The 20286-nt window shown below is 42.9% G+C and overlaps 3 protein-coding genes across 3 annotated transcripts; 1 reads left to right on the top strand and 2 right to left on the bottom strand.

The window, feature by feature from the left end:
• Positions 1-1293: 1293 nt before the first annotated feature.
• On the top strand, positions 1294-3148 carry kcnmb3 (potassium calcium-activated channel subfamily M regulatory beta subunit 3). Its single transcript, XM_071523300.1, has 4 exons — positions 1294-1522; positions 1782-1985; positions 2153-2327; positions 2469-3148. The coding sequence occupies exons 1-4, from the start codon at positions 1437-1439 to the stop codon at positions 2835-2837; spliced, it is 834 nt and encodes a 277-aa protein (XP_071379401.1). The 5' UTR covers positions 1294-1436; the 3' UTR covers positions 2838-3148.
• Positions 3149-3239: 91 nt separating this feature from the next.
• On the bottom strand, positions 3240-16841 carry LOC139647366 (phosphatidylinositol 4,5-bisphosphate 3-kinase catalytic subunit alpha isoform). Its single transcript, XM_071523247.1, has 21 exons — positions 16662-16841; positions 15224-15638; positions 14762-14971; positions 14367-14617; positions 13798-14043; positions 13435-13520; positions 13217-13322; positions 12841-12993; positions 12049-12183; positions 11616-11740; positions 11336-11417; positions 10931-11095; positions 10615-10718; positions 10168-10339; positions 9176-9282; positions 8573-8694; positions 8043-8121; positions 7417-7587; positions 6920-7037; positions 6671-6822; positions 3240-6398 (listed from the first exon to the last, which is right to left on the bottom strand). Exons 2-21 carry the CDS (start codon positions 15573-15575, stop codon positions 6128-6130), a joined length of 3207 nt encoding a protein of 1068 aa, XP_071379348.1. The 5' UTR covers positions 15576-15638; positions 16662-16841; the 3' UTR covers positions 3240-6127.
• A 1402-nt stretch (positions 16842-18243) lies between these two features.
• Positions 18244-19687, bottom strand: LOC139647403 (calcium-activated potassium channel subunit beta-2-like). The gene is made up of 4 exons (XM_071523298.1): positions 19629-19687; positions 19288-19458; positions 18845-19040; positions 18244-18528 (listed from the first exon to the last, which is right to left on the bottom strand). The coding sequence occupies exons 1-4, from the start codon at positions 19685-19687 to the stop codon at positions 18244-18246; spliced, it is 711 nt and encodes a 236-aa protein (XP_071379399.1).
• Positions 19688-20286: the final 599 nt, after the last annotated feature.

Below are 20286 nucleotides of genomic sequence, written 5' to 3' on the forward strand. Positions count from 1 at the left end.
TGAGGTAATGCTTCTATCTGAATGATAGAATACGCCAAACCATCATCCAAAAGCAGGGGAACAATGCAGTCCTGTCAGAAGCGATTGCAGTAGTCCTTTTCCATTAAGCATTTATGTAAAAGAGGAAATTCTGTTGGAGCCAAGTCCACAGCGCGGCACCACGCGGCGAGCCTCACGGTCAAGGCAATGTCTCGCGTTACCAGGTGAGGTAAAGTACACTGAGCTTTATACATTTTTAATAGTGTTTTCTCCTGTTTCATCAAACACAGTTGATTCTCTCACAAGCCCATGAAGACACAGAATGTGCCAGGCTCACCTGCCCTCCTGTAGGTCATAGATACAAATCACTTTACTATTGTACAAAAATAAACTCCACTTGCCAGTCCACAATTACAATAAATGACATACACATTAATACTCAGATAATGAATTATATCAGATAAACATGCAAACATGATTACAGTTCCCAGTGACCAATATGTGGAGGCTGATAGCAGAGTATGTTGTAAAGGATGTGGGAAAATATAGTCAAAATAATACTCCATTGTGTTCAATACTGAATACATTAGGCGTGACAGCGCTGTCTGGCTTATTGAATAGCTGGCTCCATTTTCAAGCTGCTGTGGTTTTCCTAGCCTTGGGCTTGTTATATTAAACAGAATTGTCACCAAGTTAATACCTCCATATGTTTTTCCGACTCACATAATCAACAACCCATGAATAATACAAGTTGTTTCAATGTAGAGGAGTCATGAATAATGGATTATTTGAATAACATGTACAAACTTCCCCAATATCTGCCACTGATATCATGCAGTGGTGGGACAATTTGAGAGTTCCTGCTTCAAGCTCAGCTCGCTGCCAGCATGGTGAGATGTCAAAGGACACATCCATTTGGGTCAGTATCCCTTCTGTGTTTGTCTGTGTGTGTGTGTGTGTGTGTGTGTGTGTGTGTGTGTGTGTGTGTGTGTGTGTGTGTGTGTGTGTGTGTGTGTGTGTGTAAACGCATGACTGTCAGCGCATGCTTCTTTCTCTTCTCCTCCTTTCAAACCGACTTCTTAGAGAACATGTGCTGACTCACCTGGGCAGTGTCGTCATGTTATTTCATCCGGTATAAATCCAGTGGGTCCAGTGGGAGGCCATTAGCATCCTACCTGGCTTACCTGTGACAGTTTCTATAGAAACAGCGGAGAGATGAGGATGGAAGGTGTTTTGCGCTCACCTTTGAGCCTTGGTAAACAACAGGGAGTTCCCCAGTGAGCAAACTGCAATCCAGTCCATTGAGTGAGTCGTCGTGTCACACTGGAGCCCGCTGAAGATAAGAGATTATCAGAGTATGCTGTTGACAGAAGGCCATTTGACTTACAGATAGAGAAGAGCTTGTTTGGTTGTTATAGGCTGCTTGGGTCCGACAGGTGGCTGAGTTAGAAGCGGGGATGTTCTTAAACACAGCCTCTCCCCGGAGGTCCTTTAGCATCCCCATTAACATCAACCTGCAGGGGGCTCGCAGGCGGCAGACACGGTAAGAGAGGGACATCAACTGGGCTTGGCAACCGTATCTTCAACCACTGTTGGGGGTTTATTATGAAGGTAAACACTGTCAGTTTCAGATTCAGATTTCCAACTTAACGTCTTGGGTTTTGTGGGTTTGTGTATATGCAAGTTTGTGTGTGTATGTGCATACAGGCTCGTGCATATGTTTCTATGCATGTATTCATGTGTATGTGCATCCCTGTGTGTGTGTGTGTGTGTGTGTGTGTGTGTGTGTGTGAGAACCACAGAGACCTCTTCCACCCAGCGGCGGTACAGGAGCAGGTGTGGAGGAGAGGTGGGGATGGGCGGGGAGCGGAGCGGGCCAGGAGCCAGGTGACGGTGTCCAGCGTTGGGGAGGACAGAGCCGTCCTGCTGGGCTTCACCATGATGGCCTTCTCTGTGCTCATGTTCTTTGTGGTGGGAATCACTATGGTCAAGCCCTGTGTTAACAGGTACGCTGTCTGCTCATGCTGCTAAGATGCATACTTTTTTCAACAATACTAGAGATTTTATCATAATTGCTCACTCCTGCAATTGGCTTCAAGGATTCCAAGTTCAAGATACTCAAATATTATTTCTATTTCCCCAGCTGAACTTCCTGGTTGTTGTTGTTTTCCAGTAACTGGGAAGAGGAGGCCCGCTGTGTGCTGGTCCAGGCTGATATTCTGGAGGAGTGGGTGGACTGCAGAGGGGTGAGCTCCGTGCCGTGCCTCAGGGTGACGGTGAACCTCACAGGCTCCAAGCAGAAGGCTCTCCTCCACTACGACGAGGAGTCGGTCCACCTCAGCCCCGCGGTACGGCTCTGTGTGTGACATGCAGGGCCACACCGTGCCCCAGTGCATCAGACAACTGATTTTGATCAGCGTTGCCAGCAATACTGAAAAGGTCAAGCCTCTTGATATAAATGAAACCTGAAATGTATCTTCTTTTTCTAGTGTTTCTACATACCCAAATGTCAGATGAACAGGACGGAACTTCAAGATGAAGTCCTGAAAGTGAAAAACAAGTTGGACGCTCAGCTGGGCGGCTCCCTGCCTTGCTTCGCCGACCGCACGCGGCACCCGGAGCACGCCATCTTGAGCAGGAAGTACACTTGGAGGATGGCCCTGTTCGCCTTGCTGTGGCCCAGTCTGATGCTGGCCGGCGGGGCTCTGCTGGTGGGCCTGGTGAAGCTGACGCAGTGCCTGGCCCACCTGTCCTCTGAGGTGCGCAGCGAGGCCGCAGAGGGCCGGGCGACTTCCAGATACACCCAGGGCAAACTGTACAAGCTGCTCAGGAGGTCCAGCGCACACTCCCCCTCATAGGACTCTGCCAAATGACCAATATGTATGCAGCCTACAGCAGTCGCAGTGAGAAGGCAAAACAATGGAGTTTGTAATCACGGAATCAATATGTAATGCAAACCAGTTGCCAAGCCAAGAGTGAATCTTGCCTCTAGTTCTTTGGCAGAGATGGTTCAATAAGTTTGAGTTGGCTGAAGAAGACATCTTTCCTGATTAACGATTTTTCACATAAATGGGAGGATTGATTGTAACTCTGATACCAGCCTTGTCCCAGATTTACTTTTTTGTCATTTTTTATAATATGTGCATAACCCCATAACCCCCAGTTTTTTACATACACCTTTCAAATAAAGTGTGAAGGAATTAAAGAATATTTACAGGAGTTACAATATCAGATACAGAGAAATGTTTTTATTTAACAGTACAATGAATGAATGAATGAATGAATGAATGGATACAGTTTCTCGTCAGACATGGTCATATGAGGATGAGTAACACGAGTATTCTAAGAGGTTCTATGATATTTACAGATGCAAAGAAAACTAACATATGGATCTGACTCTTTAAAAACATGCAGGATAGCTTCTCTCTCCTTATTGTGCTTACAGACTTTATCCATTTGGGGCAAGAGACCTTCACTTGGTGCTCTCCTCAGTCCATCACACTCTGACAACAGCATCAAGTTCTTGTCCTTCATTCAGCATATTCTCACTTCTGGTTTGTCATTCATATCATTTCAACAACTAGAAGCTGTCTACTGGGTTTGTACGAGGATGTTGCACATAATGTATAATTCCACCTTTTCTTGCTTTTTTGGTTAGCAGTTACATATATATGAGTTTGCCTACATTTAGAATACAAAAATATATTACCTCTGTAGTTATTCAAGGAAAGCATTTGCACATGTAGTAGCAGTATCAGTATCTGTTACCTTCATTGTGACATTTTTGTACCTCACACAAGTAACAAGGTCATTTTCATACATGAAATTCAAGTAAACAACATCAGGTCAAACAAAAGAGGATATTCAAGGACCTCATGCATAATGCAGTGTGAGAAAAAAGATAAGTATAGCAAGTACAAAGGAAAGAAAACATCTTTTAGATAGTTCTTCCATATAGTTTATGTATGGGGTCTAGTTCTCTCGTTTTGAATTGAATGGGTCCGGCCCACTGGTCTGTATCCTGTACAGAAACACATGCATTCCATAGGATCGGTTTCCTGAGCAATTTTTAAGTCCATACCCAAGTTAAAAAAACATCTTTAGAAGATAGTCTCCATTCAAAATAAATTTGGACTGTCAGACAGACTTGAGTGTCCAGGAAACCGCCCTATGTTGTATCATTTGGTAAAGCTGGGACATTTACTGACCACTTATGTGTCTATGCAGTGAGCGAGCTGCATGGACCATTCTTCCACACATAAGGGCAACAATCATAGGAAAGATGAGGGGAAAAAAGACACTTGAAGGTAAAACCACAAAATTCACTTCGGTTACATGTCTTTCCGTGGATTAACTGTCACAATCTGGGATTATATAGCAAATGTAAGGAAGAGAAAAAGCCTATCTTGTAAATACTCTGTTATATGTACTATGTCAACTTGAGATCTAGAACGAAGAGGCTGAAACAAAACACGACAACTCAAAAACAAACAGATTTCTCAGATGGCTAGATGTTCCACAAATCAAATTTAAAGACTAAAAGAAAAATCTGGTGACAAGTAAAAGGCAGGGTCAAAAGGCGTTTCTCACAGTTCTTTTTCAGATTCACCCTGTTGGGAAGAAATAGGTGATACTGTTACAGTGCATAACTGTGCTTTTTTTTCTTCTTCCATGTACTGTCTGTACAAATTTCATTGACACCTTTAATGGCTATGTAAGCACGTCGGGGAGATACTTCGCTCTCTTTACTACTTTACTCTGACATCAGCTTAACATGTTTGCAGTGTACAGTACATATTAAGATCACAACTTGCATAGTGTAACAGCACAGCACACAATAAGAACATTGCACATCCTTTCCCCCTGCACTCCTTACCCTTTCAAAAAGAAGAAATTAAAAAAAATCAACTGAATAACAAAGATCAATTCAAAACATGTCATACAGCTGGCCATCCTCTAGCCTCAAAAGGGCTTTCTGAAGTCCTTCGGTGTTCCAGCTGTGTGGGGTGGATGACAGACATTTGTGCCTCAACATCTGACACAGAATAATACTGATAGACAAACAAAACAAAAACAAAACACAAATACTGCAGAGATCAGTGCTATGAACACACACGGGACTGGAATAGTAGTGACTTTTTTTTTCTCCTTTTTTTTTTTAACAATAAGACTGCAGAGTAGTGGGGTTACATGTCTAGTACTTTGGCTCAGTAGAAAATAAAGACTCAAAAAGGAATAATATGTGCACAGTATGCATACAAGACTATGGATATACCGCTGTACAAAAATCTCAAAGTCAGGAATCTGTCATGACGTGATTTCTAAACCGAGGGCATGCCGTGTGTAGGCTGTGAATAATGAGCATTAGTCGTCATTTCAGCCGAAGCAAACATGATGCTTCGGAAGTATTAGATGCTATTTTAGTGTTTTCGACAACAGACATCTTGGTAGAAGTGACACTCTGTCAGTCCTGTAATTAGAGCGTTGGTGATTGTTTTCTAAGATTGTAGGGGGTAATCGTGATTTTGTGGGCACCCGCCCAGCTGGACAGCAGCGTCCCTTCCACTTTTGTCTCAGCTGACAAACACCAACCGAGATCTCCTCTGCCTTCATCAGTTCGAAATCGGTAGTGGGGGATAATGCAGTTATAATCTCTCAGTTCATAATGAGAAAAAGCTGGCTATGATCGTGGTATACCACTTCATGATGATTTCCTGTTCCTTAATGCTGATGGGTGTAGATGTTGTACTGAAAAACAAAACAGATTTGCCCATAGTTTGTTCACATGAAGAAGGCCAACGTCGTTAAGGTCCACTATACTTGTCTAGTTCTTATGAAGAAGACGGATGAAATATAAATCCACCCTGCCTTCTTAAGTTCATAGTGCAGGGAGATGATATTCCGACGCCTGTAGAAACAGGAGCATTTGAGCATTTATGTCCCTGAAATAAACCCTTCTTAGCACACTTGTTTTATGGTGCGCTGGCAGGCAATGTTCAGAGTCACACACTGGCAGAAATAATATTATCTAGGCCTTAGTGTGTATGGCAAAACAACTTGCCCCTCCTCGCTACTCTGTTAGTTCACGGCGGCGAGTGTTGTGCCACACTCCTTTGCTCGTCTCTTCTCTCCTCTTCTGGTCGGCATTTCAGTTCATGGCGTGCTGGCGGATCGTGTGGAAGATCCAGTCCATCTTGGTGGTCCAGCCGCCGTGGTGGGCGTCGTTCATCTGCTTCATGAAGTAGTCGAGGGCCTCCTGCTCGGACTTGTCCAGGGCCAGGGTCTTTCGGATGTAAGCGATGTCATCAAACGACTGCAGCTCGGGCATGCCCGAGCCCAGCATCATGGAGAAGAGATTGATGAAGAGGTTGGCGTGCTGCCGGATTGCCAGGTAGGCCTTGTAGCACATCTCTTGGAACCTGATGGGAGGGACAGAAGGTCAAAATGATAAGAGGGGGTGGAAGCAGGGAAGGAAGGCAGGGGACACAGAGGTGGCAGTAACGGGGGGGGGGGGGGGGGCTTCCACAAATACACCACAAGGCAAAAAAAGGAGAAGGAAAGCTTAATCTGACAATGACAATGACAATCTGACAATGACAGATTTTGTTTTGGTTCTGGTGCGTTTTAAAACTCAGTAACAATTATTCTTTAATCCCCAAGATAATCAACTCATACAAAGCGTAGTTGTTACCTTTCAAACTCCCTTGTTTTGGTGCACTCCTGGGTTCCTTTGCTAATAACGATCAAGAAGTCCTGTGTCAGCACGAAAGGCACTCGTTCTCTCTTGTACCCAAACTTCTTCTTTTTGTGATCAAGGAAATGGCCAAAGTCTATGTGGAACAGCTGTGAAAAGAAAAAGAAAGGAATAATACAATTATAAAACTGCACAGAAATAGAAAGTATTAAAAGAACAGAAATTATGTCAAAATATAATCTTTACCTGTCCATCATCTTTGACCATAATGTTGCTATTGTGTCTGTCTCCTATGCCCAGGATAAACGTGGCTACACAGTAGCCCGCACACGACCGAGTAAACAGATCTATTGCCTGGTCATACCTAAGAAATAAAACACATACTTAAATAATATATACCCTGAATCCCTGTTCAATGCAACCATAGCCCTAAAACAGTGAATCAAGATTTAGTAACATTTGAAAGAGATAATACATGGAAAGAGAGGTTACACTGCAAATAAAACCCACAAAGAAATTGAGCAACTATTCTCACAAGTGAGCGAATGCAAACGCTATGTATATTATCCAGATTAAGGAAATCCATGACATGATCAAGAAGCATTTGGCATATATAAAGATAATGTATTCATGATATTACCTCTATAATAATAATCCTGCTCCATCTAAATTACCACTACCACCTGTACTCCATGCGAAGCACAAGAGAAGCCCCATAAATCATCATTGTTCTTGCCACTCACATCTCTCCCCTGTTCTTATCCTTGAGCCACTGGTGCAGTGTGTGGCTGTTGAACTGCAGCGCCCCCTTTAGGCCTCCTTTACACTGGATCTGCATGATGGTGTGGGAGTTCCTCACCACCTCAATCAAACCCACACAGTCACCAATGGACAGACAACCGTACGGCAGCATCCTGGGAGGAAAAAGACAGACATTTGACCATATTTGAACATACCTATAGACTGAAACCTAATTACTCAGATACAACCATATATTTGATGTCTTTCCTTTTACCTGGAGGTCAAACAAAGATTGGCATGTCCTTTCATCAAAAAAATACATTAGCACAAGAGGAAGCAGTCAAGGAGTCAGAGGAGCAAGATTGCAAATTGAAATCACTGCTTCTTCAAATCTCTCAAAGCATACTATGGCACGGTGAGCAGTTGACCTACATGGACTCTCTGTGTAGCTCATTCAAACTACACCACTCAACCGCAGTAATAATGGACTTTATATTAAATGAACTGGGTGGGTGGCAGGGGTTGCCGCTAATCTGCATTCAGGCATGGAGTAGAGAACACGAAGGGTATCCAGTGCCTGTTCATGTCTACCTGCATCCTTGCTGTCATGGTAAAGAGGGGCGCCTACCTGAGATCAAGCCCCTGGTTCTGCCAGATGTTCTCCATTATCCTAATGATCTGCAGCGTCAGCATGTCCTGCCTCAGATCTAGAGGAAGAGGGTGGGTGGGGGAGACAGGGAGGGTAGATGACAGTGAGGTGAATATTAGCTGCTAAGCCGCTCTTTGATCAACTCCATGATGCATAATGGAACAGAGCTGTCAAAGTTAGTTTGGTCATACATGGTGTAGCAAAATGCACAAGCAGCTGCGGTAGGGTGAGATTCAAATAACACAACTTGTTCTTGTTCTTGTCTGTGTACTGTGTAAAGTGCAGAGATGAGGTTGTGTTTGGATTTGTATGCCATATGCCATGCAGGCTGGCTCAGGCTGTGAATTATGCTGCATGCTCAGCAACAGCATATCCAAGTCTGTGAGTGTGTCTGTGCATGTGTGTACACTGAGAGAGAGAGAAAGAGACAGACAGGGAGAGACAAATAGTGAAACAGAAAACGAAAGAGACAGTGAGAGAAAAAGGCGAAAGACTCAGAGACAGCTCACCATCTCCATTTTTGAAGATGATTTCATTGCTTTGGAACAGCAGCTCTGACATCATATCTGGGTTCTCCCAGTTGAGCCACAGAGGTCGCTTGGCCGATGACATCATCCTACACTCCTCCAGGCTGAAACAAACAGAAGACGGGGATATGTTCAGGGACACAAAATACAGGCAAAAGGAAGACAGTAAAACAGGAATGAAAAGGGAATTTATGTCCAAAACCCCTGAAATCCTCAAGCAAAAATGGTGATTTAGCATGGGACCAAAACCCCCAGGATTGTGGTTTTGCTTGCAAGTTTTGTATCAAAAGAATATACATTTTTTTTACTTCAACTATGTCATGTGGATTGGTCTGACTATAAAAAGGGGCTTTGTTCTTAGAGATTGCTCTAAGAATATGTGTTTTTGTTGAATATGCTTCATCCACACACAAAACACACAAAGCTGTTTTCATTCCATACAGGCAGTGATATATTTTAAGCATTTGTGCAAAGGGACTTGAGGAGAAAAAGAAACACCCACAGACAAGTAACTATAAAATATTAGCGGCCGCCCGTTTGGGATGAGGAAGAGATAGTGTGAGATAAGAGAGACTGCTGATGTACCGGAGGTTGCCCAGCTGATGTGCTGGATTCAGAGGAGAGGTGAAACTTTGCAGTGCGTCCATGTAGTCGGGCCTTCTCATCTGCTCCACCAGAAACTTCATTTGAACCTTAGAGGAGACAAGAGACTGGATCAGTAAGTAATGCTCTGGTAATACACAGCTGGAGGAGTCAGTCGGACTAGTGAATGCATGTGCAGTCGGTTCGCTGCCCCTTTTCTTCAGTAAAACCTTTCAGGTGTTTTTCTGAATGTTTCATAGTGAGACGGCGATGCGTCACAGAGGACTTTCAGGTGATGTAACACACCCTCTGGTGGCAACGGCTGAAAACAGCTGATGAGATTTTGAAACTTTTGACTCATCTGAACAGTATTGAATAGATATGGTTCATTTCAGTGCAGCTTTTGACTGGGCAGTGATCATTTCATCACTGATACAGCTGATCAATTTTGTGGTTAGATCCTGTCAGCTTGTTAGTTAGCTAGCTAACCGTGGCATCTGCTTAGGTTACCATCATCGGTAACACATCTGATTGGTTGGCACAGTAGCTAACGTTAGGTGGCTTGTACCTAGTAGTGTCCAGTAGTTACATATTAAGGTTAATGTTAGTTGCTTTGCTAACTTAACTTGCTAGCTAGCTACCAATGCCAAAAATCAACTAGTTTAAGGTTAACTGAGCTGACACTTATCAAGTTACAACTCGGAGTGCCTTTTCACCTTTAGCTATAACATTACTGTATGGAACAATTTATCTTTTACAGATAGCTTTCTGGTCCACTTGTAATATATTTAGCTATTGTAAGATAACGGACAATTCTCCAAAGAGACCTCCAAGATAGCACCAGCTGTGGTTACTGCTAGGAGATTTCTCACTCTATATCATGTTGCAGACCTTGTAGAACATAAGATGAGAGTTCCATTTGGTTCAGAAATGGTCAGGGTTAAACTCTGCAATTCAGTGGATTATAAGCAACAGTTTGGCGGCAGTCAGATTACCTTCTGTGCCTCATCCTTTTTCTCCTGTTTGAGGAGGTCGGTGAGGTTGATGAGTTTCTCCATGGCCTCCACCTGTCTGCTCAGGTGCTTCAGGTACATGCCACAGGCCCGGCAGTACGACTCCAGCAGCAGGCCGAACCGCTGGCTCACCGTCTTGTTGTGCATCTCTGACCTGGAGATGTGGAGGCGAGAAAGAGGGAGCCGTCAGCAAGCTGTTTGTGTCGTAATGGAAAATGTGTACGAGCCTCCATACATACACACACACACACACACAGTATTTGAAAAATATTGACTGAGGTCAGCTTTTTCCACAGAACTTAATTCAATTCAACAGGTTTAACAGGATCTGAGACCTGACAGTTAAGTGACATTCAAGCAATCGCCTAACCTTTCAACTCGCACACAAACAATTCCAATTGTCTAGGAGACCTTTTGAAATCAACTCACTTTAAATGCCAGAAGAAGAAATGTCCTATCCTCTGATTGGTTAATGCTTTTTTCAGCAGGAACCGTGCAAGTGGGTTATCAAGGTACTGCTCATACTTCAGAACCTGGGCACAGACAAAAGGATTACTCCACAGTCCGTTTAAAAACACAGCATGAAAACGTCATTTATTCCCTAAACACTGTATCATATCAAGCTGAGGGTTTGGTGTTCAGCAGTCTTCTAATCAGACTAACATGCCGTAAACAACAAGCTTCATACTATCCATTACATGCATATTTACAGCACAGCCAGTCCATAGATGAGGATGCACCACACCTGAACCAGTTGAATGAGGTATTGTGAGAGTCTGTCATCGGTTAGGTATTTCTCAAGGCACTTCACGGCAAACTCTCTGATCATAGGGTCGGGGAAGTTGCAATCCAGCAACTCCATGGCTTGTTCTGGCTTAATAGCTGGCCAGTCCTTCAGAAGGCAATACATCTGAAGCAGAAAAACAGTGCACAGTACATATTTTTGTTAAAAAAATATACTTTTCATTTAACATTGTTGCACTTTTTAACAATCCTAGAATGCATGAGAAGGTGAGTTACTTTGCACTATCTGCATAAAATCTGTTGAGTTGCATCACTATAACAAACAGGCCTACTGCAGATCCTGTTGCCCATATGCTGTCCTTCAAAATAAGGATGTGTCAGCAGCGGAAACCTGAGCTCGGCCTACCTGTGCAACCTCATCTCTGGAGTTCCATTTCACAGCCAGCAGGATCTTGGGAAGGATCTCTGGCATATTGACACAGTAATGTCTGAAATAGATCGGGGAGAGGTTAGGTTTTTTTATGGAAATAACATCTAAATCAGCCCCATATGCGCAATGGCTTTTGTGTAAAATGTAATGGTTTGAGAAACGGTTTGTTTAAATCCAAATGTTAAGTCAATCTACCCTTCACACATCTCAAATTAAACCTCATACAATGGTACGCGCACACACACACACACACTACCTGTGCCTCCATAGGAAGTCTTTCTCCTGCTCAGTGATTTCAGACAGTGGGTCTCTGTTACACACCAGGCGTAGCTGCTCATTGTCACTGTCCGTCAGGGGGTTGTCACGCGCCAACCTGTTACTCTTTTACACCATATAAAACCGCAATTAAAAAAAAACCTCAATGACTTGAGAATCCTCTTTGCCGATCTAAGATTAAGATTGCTGCATCAGCATTGCATGAGGTCTACAGGGACTTGCATGTACACACAGCACATACACACAAAACACTTGAATGAATGGGTAAAACAATGTCATTGTGGGTGGAGTGAGAGAACTAGGCTGTGGCGGTTGTTTATGCGGTGAAAATCAATTCCCATGATGAATTTACTCATGTCAAAAGTGAAACAAGAATCCACACAAAAACAGCGCACAAAGGCCTGTTAGCTTACCAAACTGGTGTGGCAGCAATTAAAGCCAAGCTCTCTGGATATGTTCCAGTTTGCATGGTCCTCGATGGTGGTCATATCAGGGAACTTGACTGGGCAACTGAAATGGTCAAACTCCAGCTCCAGACAAGGGGTTTCCTGTGTGTTTGTAAAGCAGTGAAAGGAAAAGGGTCATTCAAGGTGCTTACTGTACTCAAACAAAGGTACCTTTGGAGAGGGTGATGTGTCAATGAGTAATTAATTAAGTGGGATAAGAAGCTTGGTTACTTAAAGCGAGGCAGCTTATGCCCAGCTCTGAAACTTTGCAGGTTGTCACCAGCTCTGCAGAACTAGGTCACAAGGCTTAAAGGTCAGGAGCAGACCCATGCATAATGCACATCTGAAAAGCCGCAAATTGTGAGAAAAACTTGGTGACGGATGTAATGTAATTCACTCTTGTTTGGTATGTCATGATAATAATGGCAACCTGGAAAGACTGATCTTATCCATGTCACTGAAACACATTCACTTTGGAATCCTGTGGTTTGGACTTTTAATATTTTTGAATGTTTATATTATTTGGTCATAAATATTTCTCACATATACAGTTTTGCACTTTTTCAGCAAACACGTGTTTTCTGGCTAACTAGCAAAAAAAATCTACCAGGACAGAACAGAGTACAATGTCTGTTTACATTTCAAACCTCTCTGTCCCATCAATATTTGACTTTTTTTTTGCCCTGAAAGAAAAATACAGACACTACTGGAAGCACGAAACAATGAGTGAGCAGTATTTAGTTTTTTACTGCTTTTCACCTTGTTGGGGTTAGAGCCTGTGACGCCGATAGGATTCAGTAGATCTTCCAGGCCGTGTGGAACGGGCCATAGGTTGAGAGCCATCTTCCCTGCCACTAGTGTGTGGGTGTAGTCAAACAGGTTGATGTTGCCCCAGGCTAGAGGGCAGTGCTCCTAAAGGAAAATACCAGTAAAACGATTATGAAAAGCAACAGCTCAAGGCTATGGAACAGACAGGTGCAATGTGGAACACAGGGAAGTTGTTTATTTCCCATGCATACATTAACCTACTTTGTTAACCCTTCTGAATTGAAAACAAAAAAACAAAAGACAAAATCACATCTTAACAAAAATTACAGCATTTTCAGCACTGTTAGGAGAAAATTGCTCTGCTCACCTCTTTAGCTCCCTTCCTCCCTTTCACAGAGCAGATGGAGAGGCAGAGCCGGGCAGCACGGGGGATGTCTGGAATGTACATGTCGTAGTTCAGCCACTCGTTCCACCTGGAATAAACATGGAAGAACACATTCCCAAAATCAAACACACTATCGTCGCAAAGCTGGCCCGAAGAGAGAAACACCATCCGATGGAACGCTGAGCTCAATTGTGTAATACCTGGGGTTCGAGCATGGCACGCGCTGAGTGTTGACGTTGTCACACAGCTGCTCCCCACCGTGGTATATCCCCGTCCTGACGTAGATCTAGAACAGCCACAAGGACACACAATTTGACAGCAATCTATCTCTTAAGAAGGATATCTTTCACTTCAATTCTGACTGGATGAAGTGAAGGACAATATAAAATATCTTCCAATATCCGACAGTTTATTGGAGACTAGCGAGTCCAATAAAAGTGAGATTACAGTCAGGATTTATCTCAACTAGTGCAGGACACAAGCACTATTGGACACTGGAGACCAGAGAATCCCTATAGAAAGCGAGATAAGGTAGCCATGGGACCACGCTGGTGTATCTGTACCTTGTCAATGTCTCTGATGTTGACATTGACATAGGTGGCACACAGTATCCTGATTCTCAGCGTTCCATTGATAGTCCACAGAGACTTGGTGGCCGTTTCCCCATTCATGTAGGGCGTTGCTGTGGAGATTCGTCGTGCATATGACGGCATGGTGAAGTTGTCGATGGGCAGCTGGGAATACAGGCTGTCTTTCGCCATTAGCATCAAGTTGGGCATCCGGCCCAGCATGATACAGCTGCGCACGTACTGTTGAGGAAAGACAAAGGGAATATTAGTAGTGCTATTTTTAAGTCGTTCATACCATTTATAGGTCATCATTATTTAGCTTACTGGATTTTACAATTACAGCTACAACTGAAACATCCTGCACTTTGTGCTTATATACCATGATATCCCATGATCTATAGTGTTGTATCAGCACATTTTACAGACAGCACATTTTCTAATAAGATTCAATTCATGTCATGAATGCCAGGCTGTTTTGGATTAAATGTTGAGTCCATCTGAAGTGGATCTCTTAGCCACTAAGTAGCATCAGTTGCAGCTAGCCCAAGATTAAATTAGATTACCTTGTACTGACTCAGAGGGTATTTCTCCAGCAAGTACTCGTCACAGCCGCACACTTTGAGGATGTACTTGCCCTGGTACTCCTGCACACACATCTTTAACTGCTCGTGAGAGAGCAGCATGCTGCGAGTCTTCTTCCTGATGGCTTCGGCAATCACCTGCTCCGGCACATAGTCGTGGTTGATCTTCAGGGTGTACTTCTGTTTGTCATTGCTGGGCGACACAATTACCCATATCACCACGATTATTTGACCTGAGGGAAAGAAGAAAATAAAATATTAAATCTAACAAATATGATATCATTTTTTATGCATAGAGACAAAAAGATGAAATATTAATGTTTGAGAATATATTGACACAAGAAACATTTGGCCCCTAAAAAGTGACAATGACTTACCCTTATCTAGCTTGTTGAAGATGTGCTTGGGAAGTTCTGCTGAGGATTCTACATTGGGAGGATAGACGTACAAAGCTCTACTGTGGGGTCCGTTAGTGTCTCTAAGGTCCACAGCCTCTTTGCAAACGTTCAAAATGTTCCTTCTGAAGTCCTGCACTTCTGGATCTTTCACCAGATCAAACTCGCATATAGGCATCCCAATAGCAAAACCTGCAGAAAAAAAATGAATGTAATGGAAATTAACTGTGTAGTCTTATATCCATGAACCTCATTAGAAAAACAAGTTCGGGATGCATCTCATGACATCTGGATGCAAAAATCAGCATATGCCATGGCATAATAGAATGAAACACAAAACAGAATACATGTGATTTAATTGTCTTCACTTGGGCAAAATGACATTTGGGCACCCCTCAGTGCCATACTAGGCTTTGGAATTGTAAATTGGGGCAAGACCCGTACCAATCTCTCTGTTGAGAATTTTCTCCTCTCTGTTGCCTACTGGCTCAATGACTTTGAGGAAAGCCTGGAAGAGCCTGAGGTCGCACAACCTCCTGGTCTCATCGTAGAACTCCTCTCTCTCTGCCTCCTGGGTGACACTGACAAAGATGTAGGAGGTCTCCTCTTGCAGCAGATGGTGAAGAGGGTACTTCCTGGCCTCCTTGAACAGTTCATGTTTGACTGTGATCAGTGTGGACTCCCTCAGGCACTCCAACGTGAGAATCATGCCATTTGGCAGAAGGCAGTCCACCAGGATGCTGGGGGGCATCAAGTGCATACCCCATAGTTCTCCTGAGGATGGCCTGGGAGGCATGGTCGTGCCAGCAGTCCACTCTTTTCAACGTCTGGTAATTACAAGATGAGTAATGTCAACCTACTGAAAGAGAGAGAGAGAGAATTACATAAGAGCCACTGACCTGTTTAGAATAATGCAAAATGTTTGTGGTAAACATTTAGCTGGAGTGAGGGTAGAGTTGCAAAGTGACAGCATAAAAAGATGCTAAATATACACTCCTAGGAGTAACTCTATATAAATGGGATGTCAAGCATTTCATGAACACATAACGTAGTTAAGTGATACAGGGGAAATGACAGATGACCAATGTATTGTAATGAAATATGTTTAGGCCTATCTTATTACATATATCAGTTAATATAAAATAGAAGTTAAATTGACTTATTAGTGGTAGTAACAAGTTTATAACTTCGTTATGCGTTCGTGATGAAATTAAATACTACAACTAGTCAGCTGCTTGCTATGAAGACGTTACCACGTTCATTCCAAGATTAGCTAACGTTAACATAGATGTCATCACATCAAAGATGGAAAATCTTAACAACTCCGGCTTTAGTAAGTTAGTGCTAAAGTGGCTGCTAATATTTATTCAAAGTCAGCAGCAAGAAGCTGGTTGTCAACTAACAGCTAGCAATACAGATGTCGAATGAAATGGCTTATAAACAATCATGTAAACAAACCAGCTAACGTTAGCTAACGAGCATTAGCATCGGTAAAGTACAGCTAACATTGCTAACGTTAGCTTTAGCCCAGGCTTGCCAGTCACCCCGTCTAATTTATGTAGTGCTGCTGCTGGGTGGGTTAGGTGTTATTTCTTAGCTAGCTAACCTGGCTAGCCAAGTTCACTAAGCAAATCATTGTAATTTGCAAATTTAAAAGCTCGCCTTGCACGCATTTCACTAAATAAAGGGTGTGGAAATTAACTTCATGCCTTGCGAGTAATGGTGTGGTTATTTTAATATCGTTGTGGTTCACACATTTCACGACCAAAACACGAAACAACAAATATACAGCTACCTATAGCAAGTAGCTAACCGGTTAGCTACGAAGCTATTAGCCAGCACGATCATTAGCATTCGCTAGCTCAGTAAATCCCATATGTACCCGTTCTAGACGTCTCGACCAGGCGCTGCTAGCTCTACTCCATTCAAGCAGCGGTTGTCAGGAGTCGGGACAGTCCAGCTTTTCAAGACAGATGCCCCTAGCTATCGGCGATGTTGTCAATATATCGTGGAGGAATACGTCTATAACACTCCATGATGTTATTCATCGTGCCGTCCCGAAATAAACTGCAAATTTTGGTAGCACGCTAGCTCCACACGGCTAGCTTGCTCGAAGCTGGCTAGCAGGCTCATCATCATGGACCGCCCTCCCACACAGTCGGTGTGAGGAGAAAACAGTTTGTCATGAGACAAGATGAGAGGAATTCACGGGAAACCGCTTGTTCACAGTTTTCCATGAGAGGAGAAAATGCCTCTAAAGAAATGCCACCCAACAGCACATGAGAAAAACAATGCCATTCATTACAACAGTGTCTTCATTCATTTTATTTCAGATTCCATTTCATTTAGAAATATGATGGGGAGATCACAATTTATTACAACTGCAAGCCTATCAGATTTGATGCAAAAAATAGTTTATTACAAAAGGATATGTAGTTTGTATCACCATCATAGGAGGGTTGAATTCCGTTCTTCTTGTGAGATAATACTTAAGTGGATGTAGTAACATCTAGGTGTTTTATTAATAGTAGTACTTTGTAGCTTAGGTATAACTAACTAAATGTTTTTCTATACATGTATAGGTAGGCTATATATGTTTGTCCTAACCTATCTGAATTAATCTAGTTTTCAAAGATCTTCCGTACTATTTCATATACCCATGTCTTTCTTAGATATATATATATATTTACAGTATTTCTACTTTATTATGGTTCAGACACAATAGGACACCTCCAAAAAACTCTAGATGTTAAGTTATTGAGACAAGCACTGAAGTATCGTCAAAGACAAAAATTACATTAGGCTACATGCTTTCATCATGCTTTCATCATGAGCGACAATATCTGCTACTTTTCATAAGAAGAGTTATATTTGGTCACTGAGAAGGTGGATATAAAACAAGAAAATTTTATTGAGTGTTTTAGAAAATAATCACATATAGTTTATCAAAAAAAAGTAGGAAAGTTTGAGAAAGTTACCCAAAATATAACATTGCTAAACATTAACAACTGCAAATACAGGAGACATTTTAAGAAAGAGAGCCCGTGCCTTGTTCTGTCAGTTCAAATTTAGCCTGGTATTATCGTATGTGAGATAGCAAGCACATGCTCATAATATACCATATTTAGGATTCCAGAAAGAGGTATACCAAACGCCCCTGTAAACACATACCTTCAAAACATTTTACAATGGTTTGTTTCTTTAACAACATGCAAAAGGTCATTTATAGTGTTCCGTGTAACAGCCAGTTACACATTTGACAGTTACTGCCTTGGAACATTCAGTTCGCTTTTAAAAACAGTCCCATCCTTGGTGTGGAGAGCGAGCCAGCTGTTCCAAATGTCTCAGCCGGAGAGGAAAGTTGCGAGAGGTCACGGCGGGGTCGTTTGGTTAAAACAATCCCTTTCATGTCACATGTCCATCACCAAACCATATGCCCGGCTCTCTCAGCTGCTGTGCCCGTTTCACCTCTTGAGCTTCCCTATCTCCTCGCACAGTATGGAGAGGTACTGTGTTAGCTTAACCATCACGATGATGAGGGTCCCTCCTGTGAGCATGCAGGAGGGCCAGAAGAGCGAGTGGAAGACGGCGCTGTGGCCGTACAGCCGGGTCAGGAGGACGCTTTCCTGCTGCTCACTGGGGTCGTAGTAGCATGGGACCTGCTGGTTCACCTTCAAACGCTCTGAGATGTTCATGATCATGGTGTGCATGACCACGCTGTCCTTTTGGCACTTGGGCACATAGAAACACTGCAAGGAGAGGAGTGAAAGACACTGACATTATCTCAAGGGCATTCAGTCAGTCATACTCGCTGTTTTTGTGAACGTCTAAGTTCCTAATTTTGTTTCACAACACTAAGTATATCACCCCCGTATATCATGTGTAGAACCAGCACTTCATGGCAATTCAGCATGACCAGGAAAAACTCCAAGTCGTATCTACTAACATTTTCTGAATCGGGAGAGTAGATCTAAATCAGGTAACCAGGCCAACATCTGACAGCCTGTGTCAACATTTGAAACGGTTCAGTAATTCCCAGTATTTTCCCTCTGGCACTGCACTCACTTCAGAGCTGGCGTCCTGGGTCTCTTCATTGTGAGATAAACGGCTGACACGGCCCGTGTTATTGACGCTCACATAGACCTGCAGACAAGGGTATTTGGAGACTCTCCAGCAGTCTGACCCACAGTTGTAGGAACAGTTCATGTCTGCGGCGATGGTGGAGTTGAGAACAACACACACTCCCTCCTCTGTCCACACGCTGCGTTCACATTTAAATGAAGAGCAATTTGAATGCAAAAAGGAAAGAACATGTTGGCGTCTGATACTATGAAAACAACTAAACTTGTGGTATGAATTGGTACAGAATGATATCTGGGTCTATAAAGCACTTATTTTTGTGATTTTCAGGTAGAGAGTGGTTTTGTCAACAAGCACACCTAATGAATAAAACAGTATCTGACAGAAAATATCAAAGTAAACTCCCAAAACAGAGATCAGGCCTGTACCTGTCTGCATAGGAGCGCAGTACAGTGATACCCAGGACAAAGTACATCATGACTGAAGAGAGGATCATTCCAAGACCCAAAAGAATGGCCCGATCTTCACCGGGCTTCAGAGCCGTCACCGTCTTCTTCTTGTCCAATATGTCTACCTCACGGAACTTCTGGTAGATTGACCTGATGACGGGAGCAGAAGAAACGAGGAGGAGGAATCACAACATCATTTGAAAGCTGTGGCATAAAGGTTGCGATGACATGAATTTCCAAGCGCGTGATGGGCGACAGAGTGAAGAGATCTTGAAAACGCATGCTAAATTATTAGGGCTGAAATAGACTGAACCTGTTACCTCCTTTCATTTCCTCTGGCGGATCCTGCTGTATTTTTGGCCCCCGCTACAAAGAACATCTTTCCTGATGACCCTCGTGCTCCTTTGCTTGCTGAAGGGGTGCGGAAAGATTGTTGAAAGGACCTGAGTAGAATTATAGCCAGTTAGATGAACTATAAAAAAAACACCACAAATTGACTGTGAAGTCAGTTTTGTGACATTCAAATACACTTTCAATACCAAGACCTCAAACCCCAAGTTTCCATTATTTGATTTGCAAAGAAATCTTTCTCTGCTCTAATTTAAATGAAGAGCATGAGAAATTATACCATACCTTTGGTGCATCTTTGCTGTCAAACTCACTACTCTTGGAAATAAATCCAATTTTGTACATAGGAAATGGAAAGTATGTGTTGCTCTTAACAACACGGCATACAGCAATCCCTCATTGCCACAGGAGAGACCTCAGAATGCTATGATGTGTCAGGGCAGAAACACTCACTGCAATATAGTGGACTCTGCGGTCACAGCTACCAGGTAAACATCCCATTTTGAACACAAAGAAACGCTAATAAGGGTAAACAAGATGATGGATTGCCACAGATGAAAGGTGTGAATGCTGATGAAGTGCTCATGAAAAACATACCTGCTGTAGCCTGAACCCTTCTGCTGTCAACAC

The sequence above is a fragment of the Centroberyx affinis genome, unplaced genomic scaffold, assembly GCF_046629955.1.
Source record: "Centroberyx affinis isolate AG114_WGS23_722 - 3 ecotype Tasmania unplaced genomic scaffold, CSIRO-AGI_Caff_v1 ptg001078l_1, whole genome shotgun sequence".
Classification (NCBI taxonomy): domain Eukaryota; kingdom Metazoa; phylum Chordata; class Actinopteri; order Beryciformes; family Berycidae; genus Centroberyx; species Centroberyx affinis.

What these genes read in the sequence shown, in the direction of transcription:
- kcnmb3 (XM_071523300.1), top strand. Translation starts at nt 1,437, where the DNA reads ATGTTCTTAAACACAGCCTCTCCCCGGAGGTCCTTTAGCATCCCCATT. An exon ending in GTCAAGCCCTGTGTTAACAG is followed by an intron (nt 1,986 to 2,152) that starts GTACGCTGTCTG and finishes GTTGTTTTCCAG; the next exon opens with TAACTGGGAAGAGGAGGCCC. An exon ending in CGGTCCACCTCAGCCCCGCG is followed by an intron (nt 2,328 to 2,468) that starts GTACGGCTCTGT and finishes TTCTTTTTCTAG; the next exon opens with TGTTTCTACATACCCAAATG.
- LOC139647366 (XM_071523247.1), bottom strand. Translation starts at nt 15,575, where the DNA reads ATGCCTCCCAGGCCATCCTCAGGAGAACTATGGGGTATGCACTTGATG. An exon ending in CTTCAACAAGCTAGATAAGG is followed by an intron (nt 14,618 to 14,761) that starts GTAAGTCATTGT and finishes TCTTTCCCTCAG; the next exon opens with GTCAAATAATCGTGGTGATA. An exon ending in CAGGCTCTAACCCCAACAAG is followed by an intron (nt 12,184 to 12,840) that starts GTGAAAAGCAGT and finishes ACAAACACACAG; the next exon opens with GAAACCCCTTGTCTGGAGCT.
- LOC139647403 (XM_071523298.1), bottom strand. Translation starts at nt 19,687, where the DNA reads ATGTTCTTTGTAGCGGGGGCCAAAAATACAGCAGGATCCGCCAGAGGA. An exon ending in GCCAGAGGAAATGAAAGGAG is followed by an intron (nt 19,459 to 19,628) that starts GTAACAGGTTCA and finishes TCCCGTCATCAG; the next exon opens with GTCAATCTACCAGAAGTTCC. An exon ending in CTGCGCTCCTATGCAGACAG is followed by an intron (nt 19,041 to 19,287) that starts GTACAGGCCTGA and finishes ATGTGAACGCAG; the next exon opens with CGTGTGGACAGAGGAGGGAG.